The sequence below is a fragment of the Salvelinus alpinus genome, chromosome 2 (genome assembly GCF_045679555.1).
Source record: "Salvelinus alpinus chromosome 2, SLU_Salpinus.1, whole genome shotgun sequence".
Classification (NCBI taxonomy): Eukaryota; Metazoa; Chordata; class Actinopteri; order Salmoniformes; family Salmonidae; genus Salvelinus; species Salvelinus alpinus.
In genome coordinates, this window is record NC_092087.1 from 106,310,234 (window position 1) to 106,333,886 (window position 23,653).

Consider the following 23,653-nt stretch of genomic DNA (forward strand, 5'->3'; position numbering starts at 1 on the left):
GCCACTGCCTCCATCATCCATAACAAACAGGACTGGGCCACTGCCTCCATCATCCATAACAAACAGGACTGGACCACTGCCTCCATCATCCATAACAAACAGGACTGGACCACTGACTCCATCATCCATAACAAACAGGACTGGGCCACTGCCTCCATCATCCATAACAAACAGGACTGGACCACTGCCTCCAAATTCGTATTTACAATGACGGCCTACACCGGCCAAACCCGGACGACGCTGGGCCAATTGTGCAACGTCCTATGGGACTCCCAATCACGGCCGGTTGTGATACAGCCTGGATTCGAACCAGGGTGTCTGTAGTGACGCCTCTAGCACTGAGCTGCAGTGCTTTATATCGCTGGAGCATGTCTACTCCTTATATCTAATAACATGCCAGATATCCGGACATATCTAGATAAAGATACCCCCTGATACGGACCCTTTCTCCCCCAGGGAGAGTTATAAGAATCTGCAGCAGAGAGACACAGAGACATGCTTGTGGCTCTCATTATATCAGACAACGAGAGGAAGATTAAAAGCTGCAACGCTCAAATGCAAAAAGAAATCTGTGTGTGTGTGTGTGTGTGTGTGTGGCTCCTTTCTTCTACAGAGTGTCTGCATTAACTACTACAGGGACTGACTGCCACAGATACTAACACACAGAGAGAGAGAGCGAGAGAGAGAGAGAGAGAGAGAGAGAGATGGAGAGGGAGAGGGAGAGGGAGAGGGGAGAGGGAGAGGGAGAGGGAGAGGGAGATGGAGAGGGAGACAAAAGAGAATCAGAGAACAAAGCTGGTGGAAGCTACTCTAATTTAAACTTACTGGACAACAAAACCTACAACACAGCCGAGTAGAGCGGAAATGAACCACTGCACACACACACACACACACACACACACACACACACACACACACACACACACACACACACACACACACACACACACACACACACACACACACACACACACACACACACACACACACACACACACACACACACACACACACACACACACACACACACACACACAGACAGACAGTACTACATACTGTAGTTATATAGAGACAGTACGACATACTGTAGTTATATAGAGACAGTACTACATACTGTAGTTATATAGAGACAGTACGACATACTGTAGTTATATAGAGACAGTACTACATACTGTAGTTATATAGAGACAGTACTACATACTGTAGTTATATAGAGACAGTACTACATACTGTAGTTATATAGAGACAGTACTACATACTGTAGTTATATAGAGACAGTACTATATACTGTAGTTATATAGAGACAGTACTACATACTGTAGTTATATAGAGACAGTACTACATACTGTAGTTATATAGAGACAGTACTACATACTGTAGTTACAGTGGGGAGAACAAGTATTTGATACACTGCCGATTTTGCAGGTTTTCCTACTTACAAAGCATGTAGAGGTCTGTAATTTTTTATCATAGGTACACTTCAACTATGAGAGACGGAATCTAAAACAAAAATCCAGAAAATCACATTGTATGATTTTTAAGTAATTAATTTGCATTTTATTGCATGACATAAGTATTTGATACATCAGAAAAGCAGAACTTAATATTTGGTACAGAAACCTTTGTTTGCAATTACAGAGATCATACGTTTCCTGTAGTTCTTGACTAGGTTTGCACACACTGCAGCAGGGATTTTGGCCCACTCCTCCCTACAGATCTTCTCCAGATCCTTCAGGTTTCGGGGCTGTCGCTGGGCAATACGGACTTTCAGCTCCCTCCAAAGATTTTCTATTGGGTTCAGGTCTGGAGACTGGCTAGGCCACTCCAGGACCTTGAGATGCTTCTTACGGAGCCACTCCTTAGTTGCCATGGCTGTGTGCTTCGTGTCGTTGTCATGCTGGAAGACCCAGCCACGACCCATCTTCAATGCTCTTACTGAGGGAAGGAGGTTGTTGGCCAAGATCTCGCGATACATGGCCCCATCCATCCTCCCCTCAATACGGTGCAGTCGTCCTGTCTCCTTTGCAGAAAAGCATCCCCAAAGAATGATGTTTCCACCTCCATGCTTCACGGTTGGGATGGTGTTCTTGGGGTTGTACTCATACTTCTTCTTCCTCCAAACACGGCGAGTGGAGTTAGACCAAAAAGCTCTATTTTTGTCTCATCAGACCACATGACCTTCTCCCATTCCTCCTCTGGATCATCCAGATGGTCATTGGCAAACATCAGACGGGCCTGGACATGCACTGGCTTAAGCAGGGGGACCTTGCGTGCGCTGCAGGATTTTAATCCATGACGGCGTAGTGTGTTACTAATGGTTTTCTTTGAGACTGTGGTCCCAGCTCTCTTCAGGTCATTGACCAGGTCCTGCCGTGTAGTTCTGGGCTGATCCCTCACCTTCCTCATGATCATTGATGCCCCACGAGGTGAAATCTTGCATGGAGCCCCAGACCGAGGGTGATTGACCGTCATTGAACTTCTTCCATTTTCTAATAATTGCGCCAACAGTTGTTTCCTTCTCACCAAGCTGCTTGCCTATTGTCCTGTAGCCCATCCCAGCCTTGTGCAGGTCTACAATTTTATCCCTGATGTCCTTACACAGCTCTCTGGTCTTGGCCATTGTGGAGAGGTTGGAATCTGTTTGATTGAGTGTGTGGACAGGTGTCTTTTATACAGGTAACGAGTTCAAACAGGTGCAGTTAATACAGGTAATGAGTGGAGAACAGGAGGGCTTCTTAAAGAAAAACTAACAGGTCTGTGAGAGCCGGAATTCTTACTGGTTGGTAGGTGATCAAATACTTATGTCATGCAATAAAATGCAAATTAATTACTTAAAAATCATACAATGTGATTTTCTGGATTTTTGTTTTAGATTCCGTCTCTCACAGTTGAAGTGTACCTATGATAAAAATGACAGACCTCTACATGCTTTGTAAGTAGGAAAACCTGCAAAATCGGCAGTGTATCAAATACTTGTTCTCCCCACTGTATATAGAGACAGTACGACATACTGTAGTTATATAGAGACAGTACTACATACTGTAGTTATATAGAGACAGTACTACATACTGTAGTTATATAGAGACAGTACTATATACTGTAGTTATATAGAGACAGTACTACATACTGTAGTTATATAGAGACAGTACGACATACTGTAGTTATATAGAGACAGTACTACATACTGTAGTTATATAGAGACAGTACTACATACTGTAGTTATATAGAGACAGTACTACATACTGTAGTTATATAGAGACAGTACTATATACTGTAGTTATATAGAGACAGTACTATATACTGTAGATATATAGAGACAGTACTACATACTGTAGTTATATAGAGACAGTACTACATACTGTAGTTATATAGAGACAGTACGACATACTGTAGTTATATAGAGACAGTACTACATACTGTAGTTATATAGAGACAGTACTACATACTGTAGATATATAGAGACAGTACTATATACTGTAGGTATATAGAGACAGTACTATATACTGTAGTTATATAGAGACAGTACTACATACTGTAGTTATATAGAGACAGTACTACATTATGTAGTTATATAGAGACAGTACTACATACTGTCGTTATATAGAGACAGTACTAAATGATGTAGTTATATAGAGACAGTACTAAATGATGTAGTTATATAGAGACAGTACTACAGTAGTAAGTCATTAAGCAGACTCTCTTATCCAGAGAGACCTACAGTAGCAACTAGGGTTAAGTGCCTTGCTCAAGGGTACATTGACTGTACCGTAAAGTCCAAGGAACTGTCCGTAGATATCAGAGATAGAATTGTGATGAGGCATATATCTGGGTTGAGCATGAAACTATGTTGAAAGTTTCCAAGAGCACAGTGGTCTCCATCGTCCATCAGAGTCTACCCAGACTCTGCCTAGAGCTGGAGTCCATCAGAGTCTACCCAGACTCTGCCTAGAGCTGGTGTCCATCAGAGTCTACCCAGACTCTGCCTAGAGCTGGCGTCCATCGGAGTCTACCCAGACTCGTCCTAGAGCTGGCGTCCATCAGAGTCTACCCAGACTCTGCCTAGAGCTGGCGTCCATCAGAGTTTACCCAGACTCTGCCTAGAGCTGGTGTCCATCAGAGTCTACCCAGACTCTGCCTAGAGCTGGTGTCCATCAGTCTACCCAGACTCTGCCTAGAGCTGGCGTCCATCAGAGTCTACCCAGACTCTGCCTAGAGCTGGCGTCCATCAGAGTCTACCCAGACTCTAGCTAGAGCTGGCGTCCATCAGTCTACCCAGACTGCCTAGAGATGGCGTCCATCAGAATCTACCCAGACTCTGCCTAGAGCTGGTGTCCATCAGAGTCTACCCAGACTCTGCCTAGAGCTGGCGTCCATCAGAGTCTACCCAGACTCTGCCTAGAGCTGGCGTCCATCAGAGTCTACCCAGACTCTGCCTAGAGCTGGCGTCCATCAGAGTCTACCCAGACTCTGCCTAGAGCTGGCGTCCATCAGAGTCTACCCAGATTCTGCCTAGAGCTGGCGTCCATCAGAGTCTACCCAGACTCTGCCTAGAGCTGGCGTCCATCAGAGTCTTCCCAGACTCTGCCTAGAGCTGGCGTCCATCAGTCTACCCAGACTGCCTAGAGATGGCGTCCATCAGAGTCTACCCAGACTCTGCCTAGAACTGGTGTCCATCAGAGTCTACCCAGACTCTGCCTAGAGCTGGCGTCCATCAGAGTCTACCCAGACTCTGCCTAGAGCTGGCGTCCATCAGAGTCTACCCAGACTCTGCCTAGAGCTGGCGTCCATCAGTCTACCCAGACTGCCTAGAGATGGCGTCCATCAGAGTCTACCCAGACTCTGCCTAGAACTGGTGTCCATCAGAGTCTACCCAGACTCTGCCTAGAGCTGGCGTCCATCAGAGTCTACCCAGACTCTGCCTAGAGCTGGCGTCCATCAGAGTCTACCCAGACTCTGCCTAGAGATGGCGTCCATCAGAGTTTACCCAGACTCTGCCTAGATCTGGTGTCCATCAGAGTCTACCCAGACTATGCCTAGAGCTGGTGTCCATCAGTCTACCCAGACTCTGCCTAGAGCTGGAGTCCATCAGAGTCTACCCAGACTCTGCCTAGAGCTGGCGTCCATCAGAGTCTACCAAGACTCTGCCTAGAGCTGGTGTCCATCAGAGTCTACCCAGACTCTGCCTAGAGCTGGTGTCCATCAGAGTCTACCCAGACTCTGTCTAGAGCTGGCGTCCATCAGAGTCTACCCAGACTCTGCCTAGAGCTGGTGTCCATCAGTCTACCCAGACTCTGCCTAGAGCTGGTGTCCATCAGAGTCTACCCAGACTCTGCCTAGAGCTGGTGTCCATCAGAGTCTACCCAGACTCTGCCTAGAGCTGGCCTCCATCAAAGTCTACCCAGACTCTGCCTAGAGCTGACGTCCATCAGAGTCTACCCAGACTCTACCTAGAGCTGGTGTCCATCAGAGTCTACCCAGACTCTGCCTAGAGCTGGTGTCCATCAGAGTCTACCCAGACTCTGCCTAGAGCTGGTGTCCATCAGAGTCTACCCAGACTCTGCCTAGAGCTGGCGTCCATCAGAGTCTACCCAGACTCTGCCTAGAGCTGGTGTCCATCAGAGTCTACCCAGACTCTGCCTAGAGCTGGCGTCCATCAGAGTCTACCCAGACTCTGCCTAGAGCTGGTTTCCATCAGAGTCTACCCAGACTCTGCCTAGAGCTGGTGTCCATCAGAGTCTACCCAGACTCTGCCTAGAGATGGTCTTCTGACCAAACTGAGCAACCGGGAAAGAAGGACCTTGGAACCCAATGACCGCTCTGACAGAACCTCAGAGTTCCTTGGCTGAGATGGGAGAACCTGTCAGGTCTCCTTTATAGGAGAGTGGCCATACAGAAGCCACTCCTGAAGACGGAAGCCACTCCTGAGAAAAAGTCACATGACAGCACACCTGGAGTTAGCAAAAAGGCACGTCACAGATCATAAGGCAAAATATTCTGTGGTCTGATGAGACAAACATGTACTTATTTGGCCTGAATGCAAAGACCTATGTCTGGAGAAAACCAGGCACAGCACATCACCCATCTAACACCATCCTACCATGAATCATGGTGGTGGCAGTATCATGCTATGGGGATGTTTTTCAGCGGCAGGGACTGGGAGACTGGTAAGGATAGAGGGGACAATGAATGGAGCCAATTACAGGAAAATCCTTAATAATGAAAACCTGCTTCAGAGTGCAAACAACCTTAGACTTAAGGTTCATTGTCCTGTTGAAAGATGTACCTTTCAACAGGGCAATGAATCAAGCGTACTGCCATAGCAACGCTGGAATGGCTTCAGAATAAGAATGTGAAACTCCTTGAGTGGCCCAGCCAAAGCCCAGACTAGAATCCCACTGAAGATCTGTGGAAATTACTGTTCACCGCCGATCCCCATCTAACTGAAGAGAGATTAAGAGAGCTTGAGAAAATCGGCAAGGAAGAATGGGAGAAAATCCCCAAATCCTGATGTGCAAAGCTTTTACAGACATTCCCAAGACGACTCAAAGCTGATACAGACATACCCAAGACGACTCAAAGCTGGTACAGACATACCCAAGACGACTCAAAGATGGTACAGACATACCCAAGACGACTCAAAGCTGGTACAGACACCCAAGACGACTCAAAGCTGGTACAGCCATACCCAAGACGACTCAAAGCTGGTACAGACATACCCAAGACGACTCAAAGCTGGTACAGACATACCCAAGACGACTCAAAGCTGGTACAGACATACCCAAGACGACTCAAAGCTGGTACAGACATACCCAAGACAACTCAAAGGTAATACAGACATACCCAAGACGACTCAAAGTTAATACAGACACACCCAAGATGACTCAAAGCTGGTACAGACATACCCAAGACGACTCAAAGCTGGTACAGACATACCCAAGACGACTCAAAGCAGGTACAGACACCCAAGACGACTCAAAGCTGGTACAGCCATAGCCAAGATGACTCAAAGTTAATACAGACATACCCAAGACGACTCAAAGCTGATACAGACATACCCAAGACGACTCAAAGCTGGTACAGACATACCCAAGACGACTCAAAGCTGATACAGACATACCCAAGACGACTCAAAGCTGGTACAGACATACCCAAGACGACTCAAAGCTGATAGAGACATACCCAAGACGACTCAAAGCTGACACAGACATACCCAAGACGACTCAAAGCTGGTACAGACATACCCAACACGACTCAAAGCTGATACAGACATACCCAAGACGACTCAAAGTTGATACAGACATACCCAAGACGACTCAAAGTTGATACAGACATACCCAAGACGACTCAAAGCGGATACAGACATACCCAAGATGACTCAAAGCGGATACAGACATACCCAAGACGACTCAAAGCGGATACAGACATACCCAAGACGACTCAAAGCTGGTACAGACATACCCAAGACGACTCAAAGCTGATACAGACATACCCAAGACGACTCAAAGCTGGTAAAGACATACCCAAGACGACTCAAAGCTGATACAGACATACCCAAGACGACTCAAAGCTGACACAGACATACCCAAGACGACTCAAAGCTGGTACAGACATACCCAAGACGACTCAAAGCTGATACAGACATACCCAAGATGACTCAAAGCTGGTACAGACATACCCAAGACGACTCAAAGCTGATACAGACATACCCAAGACGACTCAAAGCTGGTACAGACATACCCAAGACGACTCAAAGCTGATACAGACATACCCAAGATGACTCAAATCTGGTACAGACATACCCAAGACGACTCAAATCCGGTACAGACATACCCAAGACGACTCAAAGCTGGTACAGACATACCCAAGACGACTCAAAGCTGATACAGACATACCCAAGATGACTCAAAGCTGATACAGACATACCCAAGACGACTCAAAGCTGATACAGACATACCCAAGACGACTCAAAGCTGATACAGACATACCCAAAACGACTCAAAGCTGATACAGACATACCCAAGACGACTCAAAGCTGACACAGACATACCCAAGACAACTCAAAGCTGATACGGACATACCCAAGACGACTCAAAGCTGGTACGGACATACCCAAGACGACTCAAAGCTGATACAGACATACCCAAGACGACTCAAAGCTGATACAGACATACCCAAGACGACTCAAAGCTGACACAGACATACCCAAGACGACTCAAAGCTGATACAGACATACCCAAGACGACTCAAAGCTGACACAGACATACCCAAGACGACTCAAAGCTGATACAGACATACCCAAGATGACTCAAAGCTGGTACGGACATACCCAAGACAACTCAAAGCTGACACAGACATACCCAAGACAACTCAAAGCTGATACAGACATACCCAAGATGACTCAAAGCTGATACAGACATACCCAAGACGACTCAAAGCTGGTACAGACATACCCAAGACAACTCAAAGCTGATACAGACATACCCAAGACGACTCAAAGCTGATACAGACATACCCAAGACGACTCAAAGCTGATACAGACATACCCAAGATGACTCAAATCTGGTACAGACATACCCAAGACGACTCAAAGCTGATACAGACATACCCAAGACGACTCAAAGCTTTTACAGACATACCCAAGACGACTCAAAGCTGATACAGACATAACCAAGACGACTCAAAGCTGACACAGACATACCCAAGATGGCTCAAAGCTGATACAGACATACCCAAGACGACTCAAAGCTGACACAGACATACCCAAGACGACTCAAATCTGGTACAGACATACCCAAGATGACTCAAAGCTGATACAGACATACCCAAGATGACTCAAAGCTGGTACGGACATACCCAAGACAACTCATAGCTGACACAGACATACCCAAGACAACTCAAAGCTGATACAGACATACCCAAGACGACTCAAAGTTAATACAGACACACCCAAGATGACTCAAAGCTGGTACAGACATACCCAAGACGACTCAAAGCTGGTACAGACATACCCAAGACGACTCAAAGCAGGTACAGACACCCAAGACGACTCAAAGCTGGTACAGCCATAGCCAAGATGACTCAAAGTTAATACAGACATACCCAAGACGACTCAAAGCTGATACAGACATACCCAAGACGACTCAAAGCTGATACAGACATACCCAAGACGACTCAAAGCTGATACAGACATACCCAAGACGACTCAAAGCTGGTACAGACATACCCAAGACGACTCAAAGCTGATAGAGACATACCCAAGACGACTCAAAGCTGACACAGACATACCCAAGACGACTCAAAGCTGGTACAGACATACCCAACACGACTCAAAGCTGATACAGACATACCCAAGACGACTCAAAGTTGATACAGACATACCCAAGACGACTCAAAGTTGATACAGACATACCCAAGACGACTCAAAGCGGATACAGACATACCCAAGATGACTCAAAGCGGATACAGACATACCCAAGACGACTCAAAGCGGATACAGACATACCCAAGACGACTCAAAGCTGGTACAGACATACCCAAGACGACTCAAAGCTGATACAGACATACCCAAGACGACTCAAAGCTGGTAAAGACATACCCAAGACGACTCAAAGCTGATACAGACATACCCAAGACGACTCAAAGCTGACACAGACATACCCAAGACGACTCAAAGCTGGTACAGACATACCCAAGACGACTCAAAGCTGATACAGACATACCCAAGATGACTCAAAGCTGGTACAGACATACCCAAGACGACTCAAAGCTGATACAGACATACCCAAGACGACTCAAAGCTGGTACAGACATACCCAAGACGACTCAAAGCTGATACAGACATACCCAAGATGACTCAAATCTGGTACAGACATACCCAAGACGACTCAAATCCGGTACAGACATACCCAAGACGACTCAAAGCTGGTACAGACATACCCAAGACGACTCAAAGCTGATACAGACATACCCAAGATGACTCAAAGCTGATACAGACATACCCAAGACGACTCAAAGCTGATACAGACATACCCAAGACGACTCAAAGCTGATACAGACATACCCAAAACGACTCAAAGCTGATACAGACATACCCAAGACGACTCAAAGCTGACACAGACATACCCAAGACAACTCAAAGCTGATACGGACATACCCAAGACGACTCAAAGCTGGTACGGACATACCCAAGACGACTCAAAGCTGATACAGACATACCCAAGACGACTCAAAGCTGATACAGACATACCCAAGACGACTCAAAGCTGACACAGACATACCCAAGACGACTCAAAGCTGATACAGACATACCCAAGACGACTCAAAGCTGACACAGACATACCCAAGACGACTCAAAGCTGATACAGACATACCCAAGATGACTCAAAGCTGGTACGGACATACCCAAGACAACTCAAAGCTGACACAGACATACCCAAGACAACTCAAAGCTGATACAGACATACCCAAGATGACTCAAAGCTGATACAGACATACCCAAGATGACTCAAAGCTGGTACGGACATACCCAAGACAACTCAAAGCTGATACAGACATACCCAAGACGACTCAAAGCTGATACAGACATACCCAAGACGACTCAAAGCTGATACAGACATACCCAAGATGACTCAAATCTGGTACAGACATACCCAAGACGACTCAAAGCTGATACAGACATACCCAAGACGACTCAAAGCTTTTACAGACATACCCAAGACGACTCAAAGCTGATACAGACATAACCAAGACGACTCAAAGCTGACACAGACATACCCAAGATGGCTCAAAGCTGATACAGACATACCCAAGACGACTCAAAGCTGACACAGACATACCCAAGACGACTCAAATCTGGTACAGACATACCCAAGATGACTCAAAGCTGATACAGACATACCCAAGATGACTCAAAGCTGGTACGGACATACCCAAGACAACTCATAGCTGACACAGACATACCCAAGACAACTCAAAGCTGATACAGACATACCCAAGACGACTCAAAGCTGATACAGACATACCCAAGACGACTCAAAGCTGATACAGACATACCCAAGATGACTCAAAGCTGACACAGACATACCCAAGACGACTCAAAGCTGATACAGACATACCCAAGACGACTCAAAGCTGACACAGACATACCCAAGACGACTCAAAGCTGATACAGACATACCCAAGATGACTCAAAGCTGGTACGGACATACCCAAGACAACTCAAAGCTGACACAGACATACCCAAGACAACTCAAAGCTGATACAGACATACCCAAGATGACTCAAAGCTGATACAGACATACCCAAGATGACTCAAAGCTGGTACGGACATACCCAAGACAACTCAAAGCTGACACAGACATACCCAAGACAACTCAAAGCTGATACAGACATACCCAAGACGACTCAAAGCTGATACAGACATACCCAAGATGACTCAAAGCTGACACAGACATACCCAAGACGACTCAAAGCTGATACAGACATACCCAAGACGACTCAAAGCTGACACAGACATACCCAAGACAACTCAAAGCTGATACGGACATACCCAAGACGACTCAAAGCTGGTACGGACATACCCAAGACGACTCAAAGCTGATACAGACATACCCAAGACGACTCAAAGCTGATACAGACATACCCAAGACGACTCAAAGCTGACACAGACATACCCAAGACGACTCAAAGCTGATACAGACATACCCAAGACGACTCAAAGCTGACACAGACATACCCAAGACGACTCAAAGCTGATACAGACATACCCAAGATGACTCAAAGCTGGTACGGACATACCCAAGACAACTCAAAGCTGACACAGACATACCCAAGACAACTCAAAGCTGATACAGACATACCCAAGATGACTCAAAGCTGATACAGACATACCCAAGATGACTCAAAGCTGGTACGGACATACCCAAGACAACTCAAAGCTGATACAGGCATACCCAAGACGACTCAAAGCTGATACAGACATACCCAAGACGACTCAAAGCTGATACAGACATACCCAAGATGACTCAAATCTGGTACAGACATACCCAAGACGACTCAAAGCTGGTACAGACATACCCAAGACGACTCAAAGCTGACACAGACATACCCAAGACGACTCAAAGCTGATACAGACATACCCAAGACGACTCAAAGCTGACACAGACATACCCAAGACGACTCAAAGCTGATACAGACATACCCAAGATGACTCAAAGCTGGTACGGACATACCCAAGACAACTCAAAGCTGACACAGACATACCCAAGACAACTCAAAGCTGATACAGACATACCCAAGATGACTCAAAGCTGATACAGACATACCCAAGATGACTCAAAGCTGGTACGGACATACCCAAGACAACTCAAAGCTAATACAGACATACCCAAGACGACTCAAAGCTGATACAGACATACCCAAGATGACTCAAAGCTGGTACGGACATACCCAAGACAACTCAAAGCTGACACAGACATACCCAAGACAACTCAAAGCTGATACAGACATACCCAAGATGACTCAAAGCTGATACAGACATACCCAAGATGACTCAAAGCTGGTACGGACATACCCAAGACAACTCAAAGCTGATACAGACATACCCAAGACGACTCAAAGCTGATACAGACATACCCAAGACGACTCAAAGCTGATACAGACATACCCAAGATGACTCAAATCTGGTACAGACATACCCAAGACGACTCAAAGCTGATACAGACATACCCAAGACGACTCAAAGCTTTTACAGACATACCCAAGACGACTCAAAGCTGATACAGACATAACCAAGACGACTCAAAGCTGACACAGACATACCCAAGATGACTCAAAGCTGATACAGACATACCCAAGACGACTCAAAGCTGACACAGACATACCCAAGACGACTCAAATCTGGTACAGACATACCCAAGATGACTCAAAGCTGATACAGACATACCCAAGATGACTCAAAGCTGGTACGGACATACCCAAGACAACTCATAGCTGACACAGACATACCCAAGACAACTCAAAGCTGATACAGACATACCCAAGACGACTCAAAGCTGATACAGACATACCCAAGACGACTCAAAGCTGATACAGACATACCCAAGATGACTCAAAGCTGACACAGACATACCCAAGACGACTCAAAGCTGATACAGACATACCCAAGACGACTCAAAGCTGACACAGACATACCCAAGACGACTCAAAGCTGATACAGACATACCCAAGATGACTCAAAGCTGGTACGGACATACCCAAGACAACTCAAAGCTGACACAGACATACCCAAGACAACTCAAAGCTGATACAGACATACCCAAGATGACTCAAAGCTGATACAGACATACCCAAGATGACTCAAAGCTGGTACGGACATACCCAAGACAACTCAAAGCTGACACAGACATACCCAAGACAACTCAAAGCTGATACAGACATACCCAAGACGACTCAAAGCTGATACAGACATACCCAAGATGACTCAAAGCTGACACAGACATACCCAAGACGACTCAAAGCTGATACAGACATACCCAAGACGACTCAAAGCTGACACAGACATACCCAAGACAACTCAAAGCTGATACGGACATACCCAAGACGACTCAAAGCTGGTACGGACATACCCAAGACGACAGCTGATACAGACATACCCAAGACGACTCAAAGCTGATACAGACATACCCAAGACGACTCAAAGCTGACACAGACATACCCAAGACGACTCAAAGCTGATACAGACATACCCAAGACGACTCAAAGCTGACACAGACATACCCAAGACGACTCAAAGCTGATACAGACATACCCAAGATGACTCAAAGCTGATACAGACATACCCAAGATGACTCAAAGCTGGTACGGACATACCCAAGACAACTCAAAGCTGATACAGGCATACCCAAGACGACTCAAAGCTGATACAGACATACCCAAGATGACTCAAAGCTGATACAGACATACCCAAGATGACTCAAATCTGGTACAGACATACCCAAGACGACTCAAAGCTGGTACAGACATACCCAAGACGACTCAAAGCTGACACAGACATACCCAAGACGACTCAAAGCTGATACAGACATACCCAAGACGACTCAAAGCTGACACAGACATACCCAAGACGACTCAAAGCTGATACAGACATACCCAAGATGACTCAAAGCTGGTACGGACATACCCAAGACAACTCAAAGCTGACACAGACATACCCAAGACAACTCAAAGCTGATACAGACATACCCAAGATGACTCAAAGCTGATACAGACATACCCAAGATGACTCAAAGCTGGTACGGACATACCCAAGACAACTCAAAGCTGATACAGACATACCCAAGACGACTCAAAGCTGATACAGACATACCCAAGACGACTCAAAGCTGATACAGACATACCCAAGATGACTCAAATCTGGTACAGACATACCCAAGACGACTCAAAGCTGATACAGACATACCCAAGACGACCCAAAGCTTTTACAGACATACCCAAGACGACTCAAAGCTGATACAGACATAACCAAGACGACTCAAAGCTGACACAGACATACCCAAGATGACTCAAAGCTGATACAGACATACCCAAGACGACTCAAAGCTGACACAGACATACCCAAGACGACTCAAATCTGGTACAGACATACCCAAGATGACTCAAAGCTGATACAGACATACCCAAGATGACTCAAAGCTGGTACGGACATACCCAAGACAACTCATAGCTGACACAGACATACCCAAGACAACTCAAAGCTGATACAGACATACCCAAGACGACTCAAAGCTGATACAGACATACCCAAGACGACTCAAAGCTGATACAGACATACCCAAGATGACTCAAAGCTGACACAGACATACCCAAGACGACTCAAAGCTGATACAGACATACCCAAGACGACTCAAAGCTGACACAGACATACCCAAGACGACTCAAAGCTGATACAGACATACCCAAGATGACTCAAAGCTGGTACGGACATACCCAAGACAACTCAAAGCTGACACAGACATACCCAAGACAACTCAAAGCTGATACAGACATACCCAAGATGACTCAAAGCTGATACAGACATACCCAAGATGACTCAAAGCTGGTACGGACATACCCAAGACAACTCAAAGCTGACACAGACATACCCAAGACAACTCAAAGCTGATACAGACATACCCAAGACGACTCAAAGCTGATACAGACATACCCAAGATGACTCAAAGCTGACACAGACATACCCAAGACGACTCAAAGCTGATACAGACATACCCAAGACGACTCAAAGCTGATACAGACATACCCAAGACGACTCAAAGCTGACACAGACATACCCAAGACGACTCAAATCTGGTACAGACATACCCAAGATGACTCAAAGCTGATACAGACATACCCAAGACGACTCAAAGCTTTTACAGACATACCCAAGACGACTCAAAGCCGGTACAGACATACCCAAGACGACTCAAAGCTGACACAGACATACCCAAGACGACTCAAAGCTGATACAGACATACCCAAGACGACTCAAAGCTGATACAGACATACCCAAGACGACTCAAAGCTGATACAGACATACCCAAGATGACTCAAAGCTGACACAGACATACCCAAGACGACTCAAAGCTGATACAGACATACCCAAGACGACTCGAAGCTGACACAGACATACCCAAGACGACTCAAAGCTGATACAGACATACCCAAGATGACTCAAAGCTGGTACGGACATACCCAAGACAACTCAAAGCTGACACAGACATACCCAAGACAACTCAAAGCTGATACAGACATACCCAAGATGACTCAAAGCTGATACAGACATACCCAAGATGACTCAAAGCTGGTACGGACATACCCAAGACAACTCAAAGCTGATACAGACATACCCAAGACGACTCAAAGCTGACACAGACATACCCAAGACGACTCAAATCTGGTACAGACATACCCAAGACGACTCAAAGCTGATACAGACATACCCAAGACGACTCAAAGCTGATACAGACATACCCAAGACGACTCAAAGCTGATACAGACATACCCAAGACGACTCAAAGCTGATACAGACATACCCAAGACGACTCAAAGCTGATACAGACATACCCAAGACGACTCAAAGCTGATACAGACATACCCAAGACGACTCAAAGCTGATACAGACATACCCAAGACGACTCAAAACTGACACAGACATACCCAAGACGACTCAAAGCTGATACAGACATACCCAAGACGACTCAAAGCTGATACAGACATACCCAAGACGACTCAAAGCTGATACAGACATACCCAAGACGACTCAAAGCTGATACAGACATACCCAAGACGACTCAAAGCTGATGCAGACATACCCAAGACGACTCAAAGCTGATACAGACATACCCAAGACGACTCAAAGCTGATACAGACATACCCAAGACGACTCAAAACTGACACAGACATACCCAAGACGACTCAAAGCTGATACAGACATACCCGAGACGACTCAAAGCTGACACAGACATACCCAAGACGACTCAAAGCTGATATAGACATACCCAAGACGACTCAAAGCTGACACAGACATACCCAAGACGACTCAAAGCTGGTACGGACATACCCAAGACGACTCAAAGCTGACACAGACATACCCAAGACGACTCAAAGCTGGTACAGACATACCCAAGACGACTCAAAGCTGATACAGACATACCCAAGACGACTCAAAGCTGACACAGACATACCCAAGACAACTCAAAGCTGATACAGACATACCCAAGACGACTCAAAGCTGGTACAGACATACCCAAGACGACTCAAAGCTGACACAGACATACCCAAGACGACTCAAAGCTGATACAGACATACCCAAGACGACTCAAAGCTGACACAGACATACCCAAGACGACTCAAAGCTGGTACAGACATACCCAAGACGACTCAAAGCTGATACAGACATACCCAAGACGACTCAAAGCTGATACAGACATACCCAAGACGACTCAAAGCTTTTACAGACATACCCAAGACGACTCAAAGCTGGTACAGACATACCCAAGACGACTCAAAGCTGATACAGACATACCCAAGACGACTCAAAGCTGATACAGACATACCCAAGACGACTCAAAGCTGATACAGACATACCCAAGACGACTCAAAGCTGATACAGACATACCCAAGATGACTCAAAGCTGACACAGACATACCCAAGACGACTCAAAGCTGATACAGACATACCCAAGACGACTCGAAGCTGACACAGACATACTCAAGACGACTCAAAGCTGATACAGACATACCCAAGATGACTCAAAGCTGGTACGGACATACCCAAGACAACTCAAAGCTGACACAGACATACCCAAGACAACTCAAAGCTGATACAGACATACCCAAGATGACTCAAAGCTGATACAGACATACCCAAGATGACTCAAAGCTGGTACGGACATACCCAAGACAACTCAAAGCTGATACAGACATACCCAAGACGACTCAAAGCTGACACAGACATACCCAAGACGACTCAAATCTGGTACAGACATACCCAAGACGACTCAAAGCTGATACAGACATACCCAAGACGACTCAAAGCTCATACAGACATACCCAAGACGACTCAAAGCTGATACAGACATACCCAAGACGACTCAAAGCTGATACAGACATACCCAAGACGACTCAAAGCTGATACAGACATACCCAAGACGACTCAAAGCTGATACAGACATACCCAAGACGACTCAAAGCTGATACAGACATACCCAAGACGACTCAAAACTGACACAGACATACCCAAGACGACTCAAAGCTGATACAGACATACCCAAGACGACTCAAAGCTGATACAGACATACCCAAGACGACTCAAAGCTGATACAGACATACCCAAGACGACTCAAAGCTGATACAGACATACCCAAGACGACTCAAAGCTGATGCAGACATACCCAAGACGACTCAAAGCTGATACAGACATACCCAAGACGACTCAAAGCTGATACAGACATACCCAAGACGGCTCAAAACTGACACAGACATACCCAAGACGACTCAAAGCTGATACAGACATACCCGAGACGACTCAAAGCTGACACAGACATACCCAAGACGACTCAAAGCTGATACAGACATACCCAAGACGACTCAAAGCTGACACAGACATACCCAAGACGACTCAAAGCTGGTACGGACATACCCAAGACGACTCAAAGCTGACACAGACATACCCAAGACGACTCAAAGCTGGTACAGACATACCCAAGACGACTCAAAGCTGATACAGACATACCCAAGACGACTCAAAGCTGACACAGACATACCCAAGACAACTCAAAGCTGATACAGACATACCCAAGACGACTCAAAGCTGGTACAGACATACCCAAGACGACTCAAAGCTGACACAGACATACCCAAGACGACTCAAAGCTGATACAGACATACCCAAGACGACTCAAAGCTGACACAGACATACCCAAGACGACTCAAAGCTGGTACAGACATACCCAAGACGACTCAAAGCTGATACAGACATACCCAAGACGACTCAAAGCTGATACAGACATACCCAAGACGACTCAAAGCTGACACAGACATACCCAAGACGACTCAAAGCTGGTACAGACATACCCAAGACGACTCAAAGCTGATACAGACATACCCAAGACGACTCAAAGCTGATACAGACATACCCAAGACGACTCAAAGCTGATACAGACATACCCAAGACGACTCAAAGCTGATACAGACATACCCAAGACGACTCAAAGCTGATGCAGACATACCCAAGACGACTCAAAGCTGATACAGACATACCCAAGACGACTCAAAGCTGATACAGACATACCCAAGACGACTCAAAACTGACGCAGACATACCCAAGACGACTCAAAGCTGATACAGACATACCCAAGACGACTCAAAGCTGACACAGACATACCCAAGACGACTCAAAGCTGATACAGACATACCCGAGACGACTCAAAGCTGACACAGACATACCCAAGACGACTCAAAGCTGATACAGACATACCCAAGACGACTCAAAGCTGACACAGACATACCCAAGACGACTCAAAGCTGACACAGACATACCCAAGACGACTCAAAGCTGATACAGACATACCCAAGACGACTCAAAGCTGATACAGACATACCCAAGACGACTCAAAGCTGACACAGACATACCCAAGACGACTCAAAGCTGACACAGACATACCCAAGACGACTCAAAGCTGACACAGACATACCCAAGACGACTCAAAGCTGACACAGACATACCCAAGACGACTCAAAGCTGATACAGACATACCCAAGACGACTCAAAGCTGATACAGACATACCCAAGACGACTCAAAGCTGACACAGACATACCCAAGACGACTCAAAGCTGACACAGACATACCCAAGACGACTCAAAGCTGATACAGACATATCCAAGACGACTCAAAACTGACACAGACATACCCAAGACGACTCAAAGCTGATACAGACATACCCAAGACGACTCAAAGATGCAATTTCCGCCAAAGGTGCTTCTACAAAGTATTGACATGAATGAGATATTTCTGTATTTCATTTTCAATACATTTGCATGCATTTCTAAAAACCTGTCTCCACTTCATCACTGTGGGGTTTTGTGGGGCATTATGTGACAAATAAAATGTTATTTGATTTGATAGGACACACACACACCACTCCCTCTTTTACCCTCTCAGGGCGCTGGGCAGAGTCTTTCCCTTCTCTGATTGGATGTAGCAGTTCCCTTGGGGTTCTGGCACCTCCCCCTTTTCCCTCAGCATGGCGACGGCTGCCGTGGCGATGATGCCCACTCCGTCTCTAAGGCGGCTCTCCAGGGGATACTCCATCTCGTTGTAGGACACAGAGATCATCCCCAGGGGATAGATGTCTGGGGTGAAGTCGGGGTTCCCTGTGGTCAGACTTGGTACGATCCAGATGTAGCCCGACCCAGTCAGACCCAGAGACCTGGCCTCTTCCAATATATACCTGGAGGAGGATCAGATTGTTTAGAATAATATACCGGAGAAGGAAGATGAAGTGAGACATCCCACTCCCTTATTTGTACTGTTTCAATGGAAATCAATGAACTAAGTAGACCAGAACCAGCTGCTATCAGACTGGTGTCTAAGGGACAGCTACTCCATTATGTAGACAATGGTAAACGGCCTGACTGAGCTATCTTCATGAACCCATTATCTTTATATACTAATATATTGACGTTCTTGGATCAACACAGCTAAATGATGATCCAGGATCAACACAGTTAAATGATGATCCAGGATCAACACAGTTAAATGATGATCCAGGATCAACACAGTTAAATGATGATCCAGGATCAACACAGTTAAATGATGATCCAGGATCAACACAGTTAAATAATTATCCAGGATCAACACAGTTAAATGATGATCCAGGATCAACACAGTTAAATGATGATCCAGGATCAACACAGTTAAATGATGATCCAGGATCAATACAGTTAAATGATGATCCAGGATCAACACAGTTAAATGATGATCCAGGATCAACACAGTTAAATGATGATCCAGGATCAACACAGATAAAGGATGATCCAGGATCAACACAGTTAAATGATGATCCAGGATCAACACAGTTAAATGATTATCTAGCCTCTTCCTTGGAGCAGTATAACAGTATAACAGTATAACAGCCTCTAGTACCTAGCCTCTTCCTTGGAGCAGTATAACAGTATAACAGCCTCTAGTACCTAGTCTCTTCCTTGGAGCAGTATAACAGTATAACAGTATAACAGCCTCTATTACCTAGCCTCTTCCTTGGAGCAGTATAACAGTATAACAGCCTCTAGTACCTAGCCTCTTCCTTGGAGCAGTATAACAGTATAACAGCCTCTAGTACATAGCCTCTTCCTTGGAGCAGTATAACAGTATAACAGCCTCTAGTACCTAGCCTCTTCCTTGGAGCAGTATAACAGTATAACAGCCTCTAGTACCTAGCCTCTTCCTTGGAGCAGTATAACAGTATAACAGCCTCTAGTACCTAGCCTCTTCCTTGGAGCAGTATAACAGTATAACAGCCTCTAGTACCTAGCCTCTTCCTTGGAGCAGTATAACAGTATAACAGCCTCTAGTACCTAGTCTCTTCCTTGGAGCAGTATAACAGTATAACAGCCTCTAGTACCTAGCCTCTTCCTTGGAGCAGTATAACAGTATAACAGCCTCTAGTACCTAGCCTCTTCCTTGGAGCAGTATAACAGTATAACAGCCTCTAGTACCTAGCCTCTTCCTTGGAGCAGTATAACAGTATAACGGTATAACTGTCTCTAGTACCAAGCCTCTTCCTTGGAGCAGTATAACAGTATAACAGCCTCTAGTACCTAGTCTCTTTCTTGGAGCAGTATAACAGTATAACAGCCTCTAGTACCTAGTCTCTTCCTAGGAGCAGTATAACAGTATAACAGTATAACAGCCTCTAGTACCTAGCCTCTTCCTAGGAGCAGTATAACAGTATAACAGATTCTAGTACCTAGCCTCTTCCTTGGAGCAGTATAACAGTATAACAGCCTCTAGTACCTAGCCTCTTCCTTGGAGCAGTACAACAGTATAACAGCCTCTAGTACCTAGCCTCTTCCTTGGAGCAGTATAACAGTATAACAGTATAACAGCCTCTAGTACCTAGCCTCTTCCTTGGAGCAGTATAACAGTATACCAGTATAACAGTCTCTAGTACCTAGCCTCTTCCTTGGAGCAGTATAACAGTATAACAGCCTCTAGTACCTAGTCTCTTTCTTGGAGCAGTATAACAGTATAACAGCCTCTAGTACCTAGCCTCTTCCTTGGAGCAGTATAACAGTATAACAGCCTCTAGTACCTAGCCTCTTCCTTGGAGCAGTATAACAGTATAACAGCCTCTAGTACCTAGTCTCTTTCTTGGAGCAGTATAACAGTATAACAGCCTCTAGTACCTAGCCTCTTCCTTGGAGCAGTATAACAGTATAACATTCTCTAGTACCTAGCCTCTTCCTTGGAGCAGTATAACAGTATAACAGTATAACAGCCTCTAGTACCTAGCCTCTTCCTAGGAGCAGTATAACAGTATAACAGCCTCTAGTACCTAGCCTCTTCCTTGGAGCAGTATAACAGTATAACAGTCTCTAGTACCTAGCCTCTTCCTTGGAGCAGTATAACAGTATAACAGCCTCTAGTACCTAGCCTCTTCCTTGGAGCAGTATAACAGTATAACAGTATAACAGTATAACAGTATAACAGCCTCTAGTACCTAGTCTCTTCCTAGGAGCAGTATAACAGTATAACAATATAACAGCCTCTAGTACCTAGCCTCTTCCTAGGAGCAGTATAACAGTATAACAGATTCTAGTACCTAGCCTCTTCCTTGGAGCAGTATAACAGTATAACAGCCTCTAGTACCTAGCCTCTTCCTTGGAGCAGGACAACAGTATAACAGCCTCTAGTACCTAGCCTCTTCCTTGGAGCAGTATAACAGTATAACAGTATAACAGCCTCTAGTACCTAGCCTCTTCCTTGGAGCAGTATAACAGTATAACAGCCTCTAGTACCTAGTCTCTTTCTTGGAGCAGTATAACAGTATAACAGCCTCTAGTACCTAGCCTCTTCCTTGGAGCAGTATAACAGTATAACAGTCTCTAGTACCTAGGCTCTTCCTTGGAGCAGTATAACAGTATAACAGCCTCTAGTACCTAGTCTATTTCTTGGAGCAGTATAACAGTATAACAGCCTCTAGTACCTAGCCTCTTCCTTGGAGCAGTATAACAGTATAACAGTATAACAGTATAACAGTATAACAGCCTCTAGTACCTAGTCTCTTCCTAGGAGCAGTATAACAGTATAACAATATAACAGCCTCTAGTACCTAGCCTCTTCCTAGGAGCAGTATAACAGTATAACAGATTCTAGTACCTAGCCTCTTCCTTGGAGCAGTATAACAGTATAACAGCCTCTAGTACCTAGCCTCTTCCTTGGAGCAGTACAACAGTATAACAGCCTCTAGTACCTAGCCTCTTCCTTGGAGCAGTATAACAGTATAACAGTATAACAGCCTCTAGTACCTAGCCTCTTCCTTGGAGCAGTATAACAGTATAACAGCCTCTAGTACCTAGTCTCTTTCTTGGAGCAGTATAACAGTATAACAGCCTCTAGTACCTAGCCTCTTCCTTGGAGCAGTATAACAGTATAACAGTCTCTAGTACCTAGGCTCTTCCTTGGAGCAGTATAACAGTATAACAGCCTCTAGTACCTAGCCTCTTCCTTGGAGCAGTATAACAGTATAACAGCCTCTAGTACCTAGTCTCTTCCTAGGAGCAGTATAACAGTATAACAGCCTCTAGTACCTAGCCTCTTCCTTGGAGCAGTATAACAGTATAACAGCCTCTAGTACCTAGCCTCTTCCTTGGAGCAGTATAACAGTATAACAGCCTCTAGTACGTAGCCTCTTCCTTGGAGCAGTATAACAGTATAACAGTATAACAGACTCTAGTACCTAGCCTCTTCCTTGGAGCAGTATAACAGTATAACAGCCTCTAGTACCTAGCCTCTTCCTTGGAGTAGTATAACAGTATAACAGTATAACAGCCTCTAGTACCTTGCCTCTTCCTTGGAGCAGTATAACAGTATAACAGTATAACAGTATAACA

At 45.4% G+C, this 23,653-nt stretch overlaps 1 protein-coding gene across 1 annotated transcript in view; it reads right to left on the reverse strand.

The window, feature by feature from the left end:
- LOC139568420 (glutamate receptor ionotropic, NMDA 2A-like) overlaps positions 1-23,653 on the reverse strand; it is a 206,020-nt gene that overhangs the window by 70,766 nt on the left and 111,601 nt on the right. Inside the window, exon 7 of the mRNA XM_071390226.1 lies at positions 19,693-19,989. Coding sequence (XP_071246327.1) covers positions 19,693-19,989 — 297 coding nt within the window. The remainder of the gene's footprint in view (positions 1-19,692; positions 19,990-23,653) is intronic.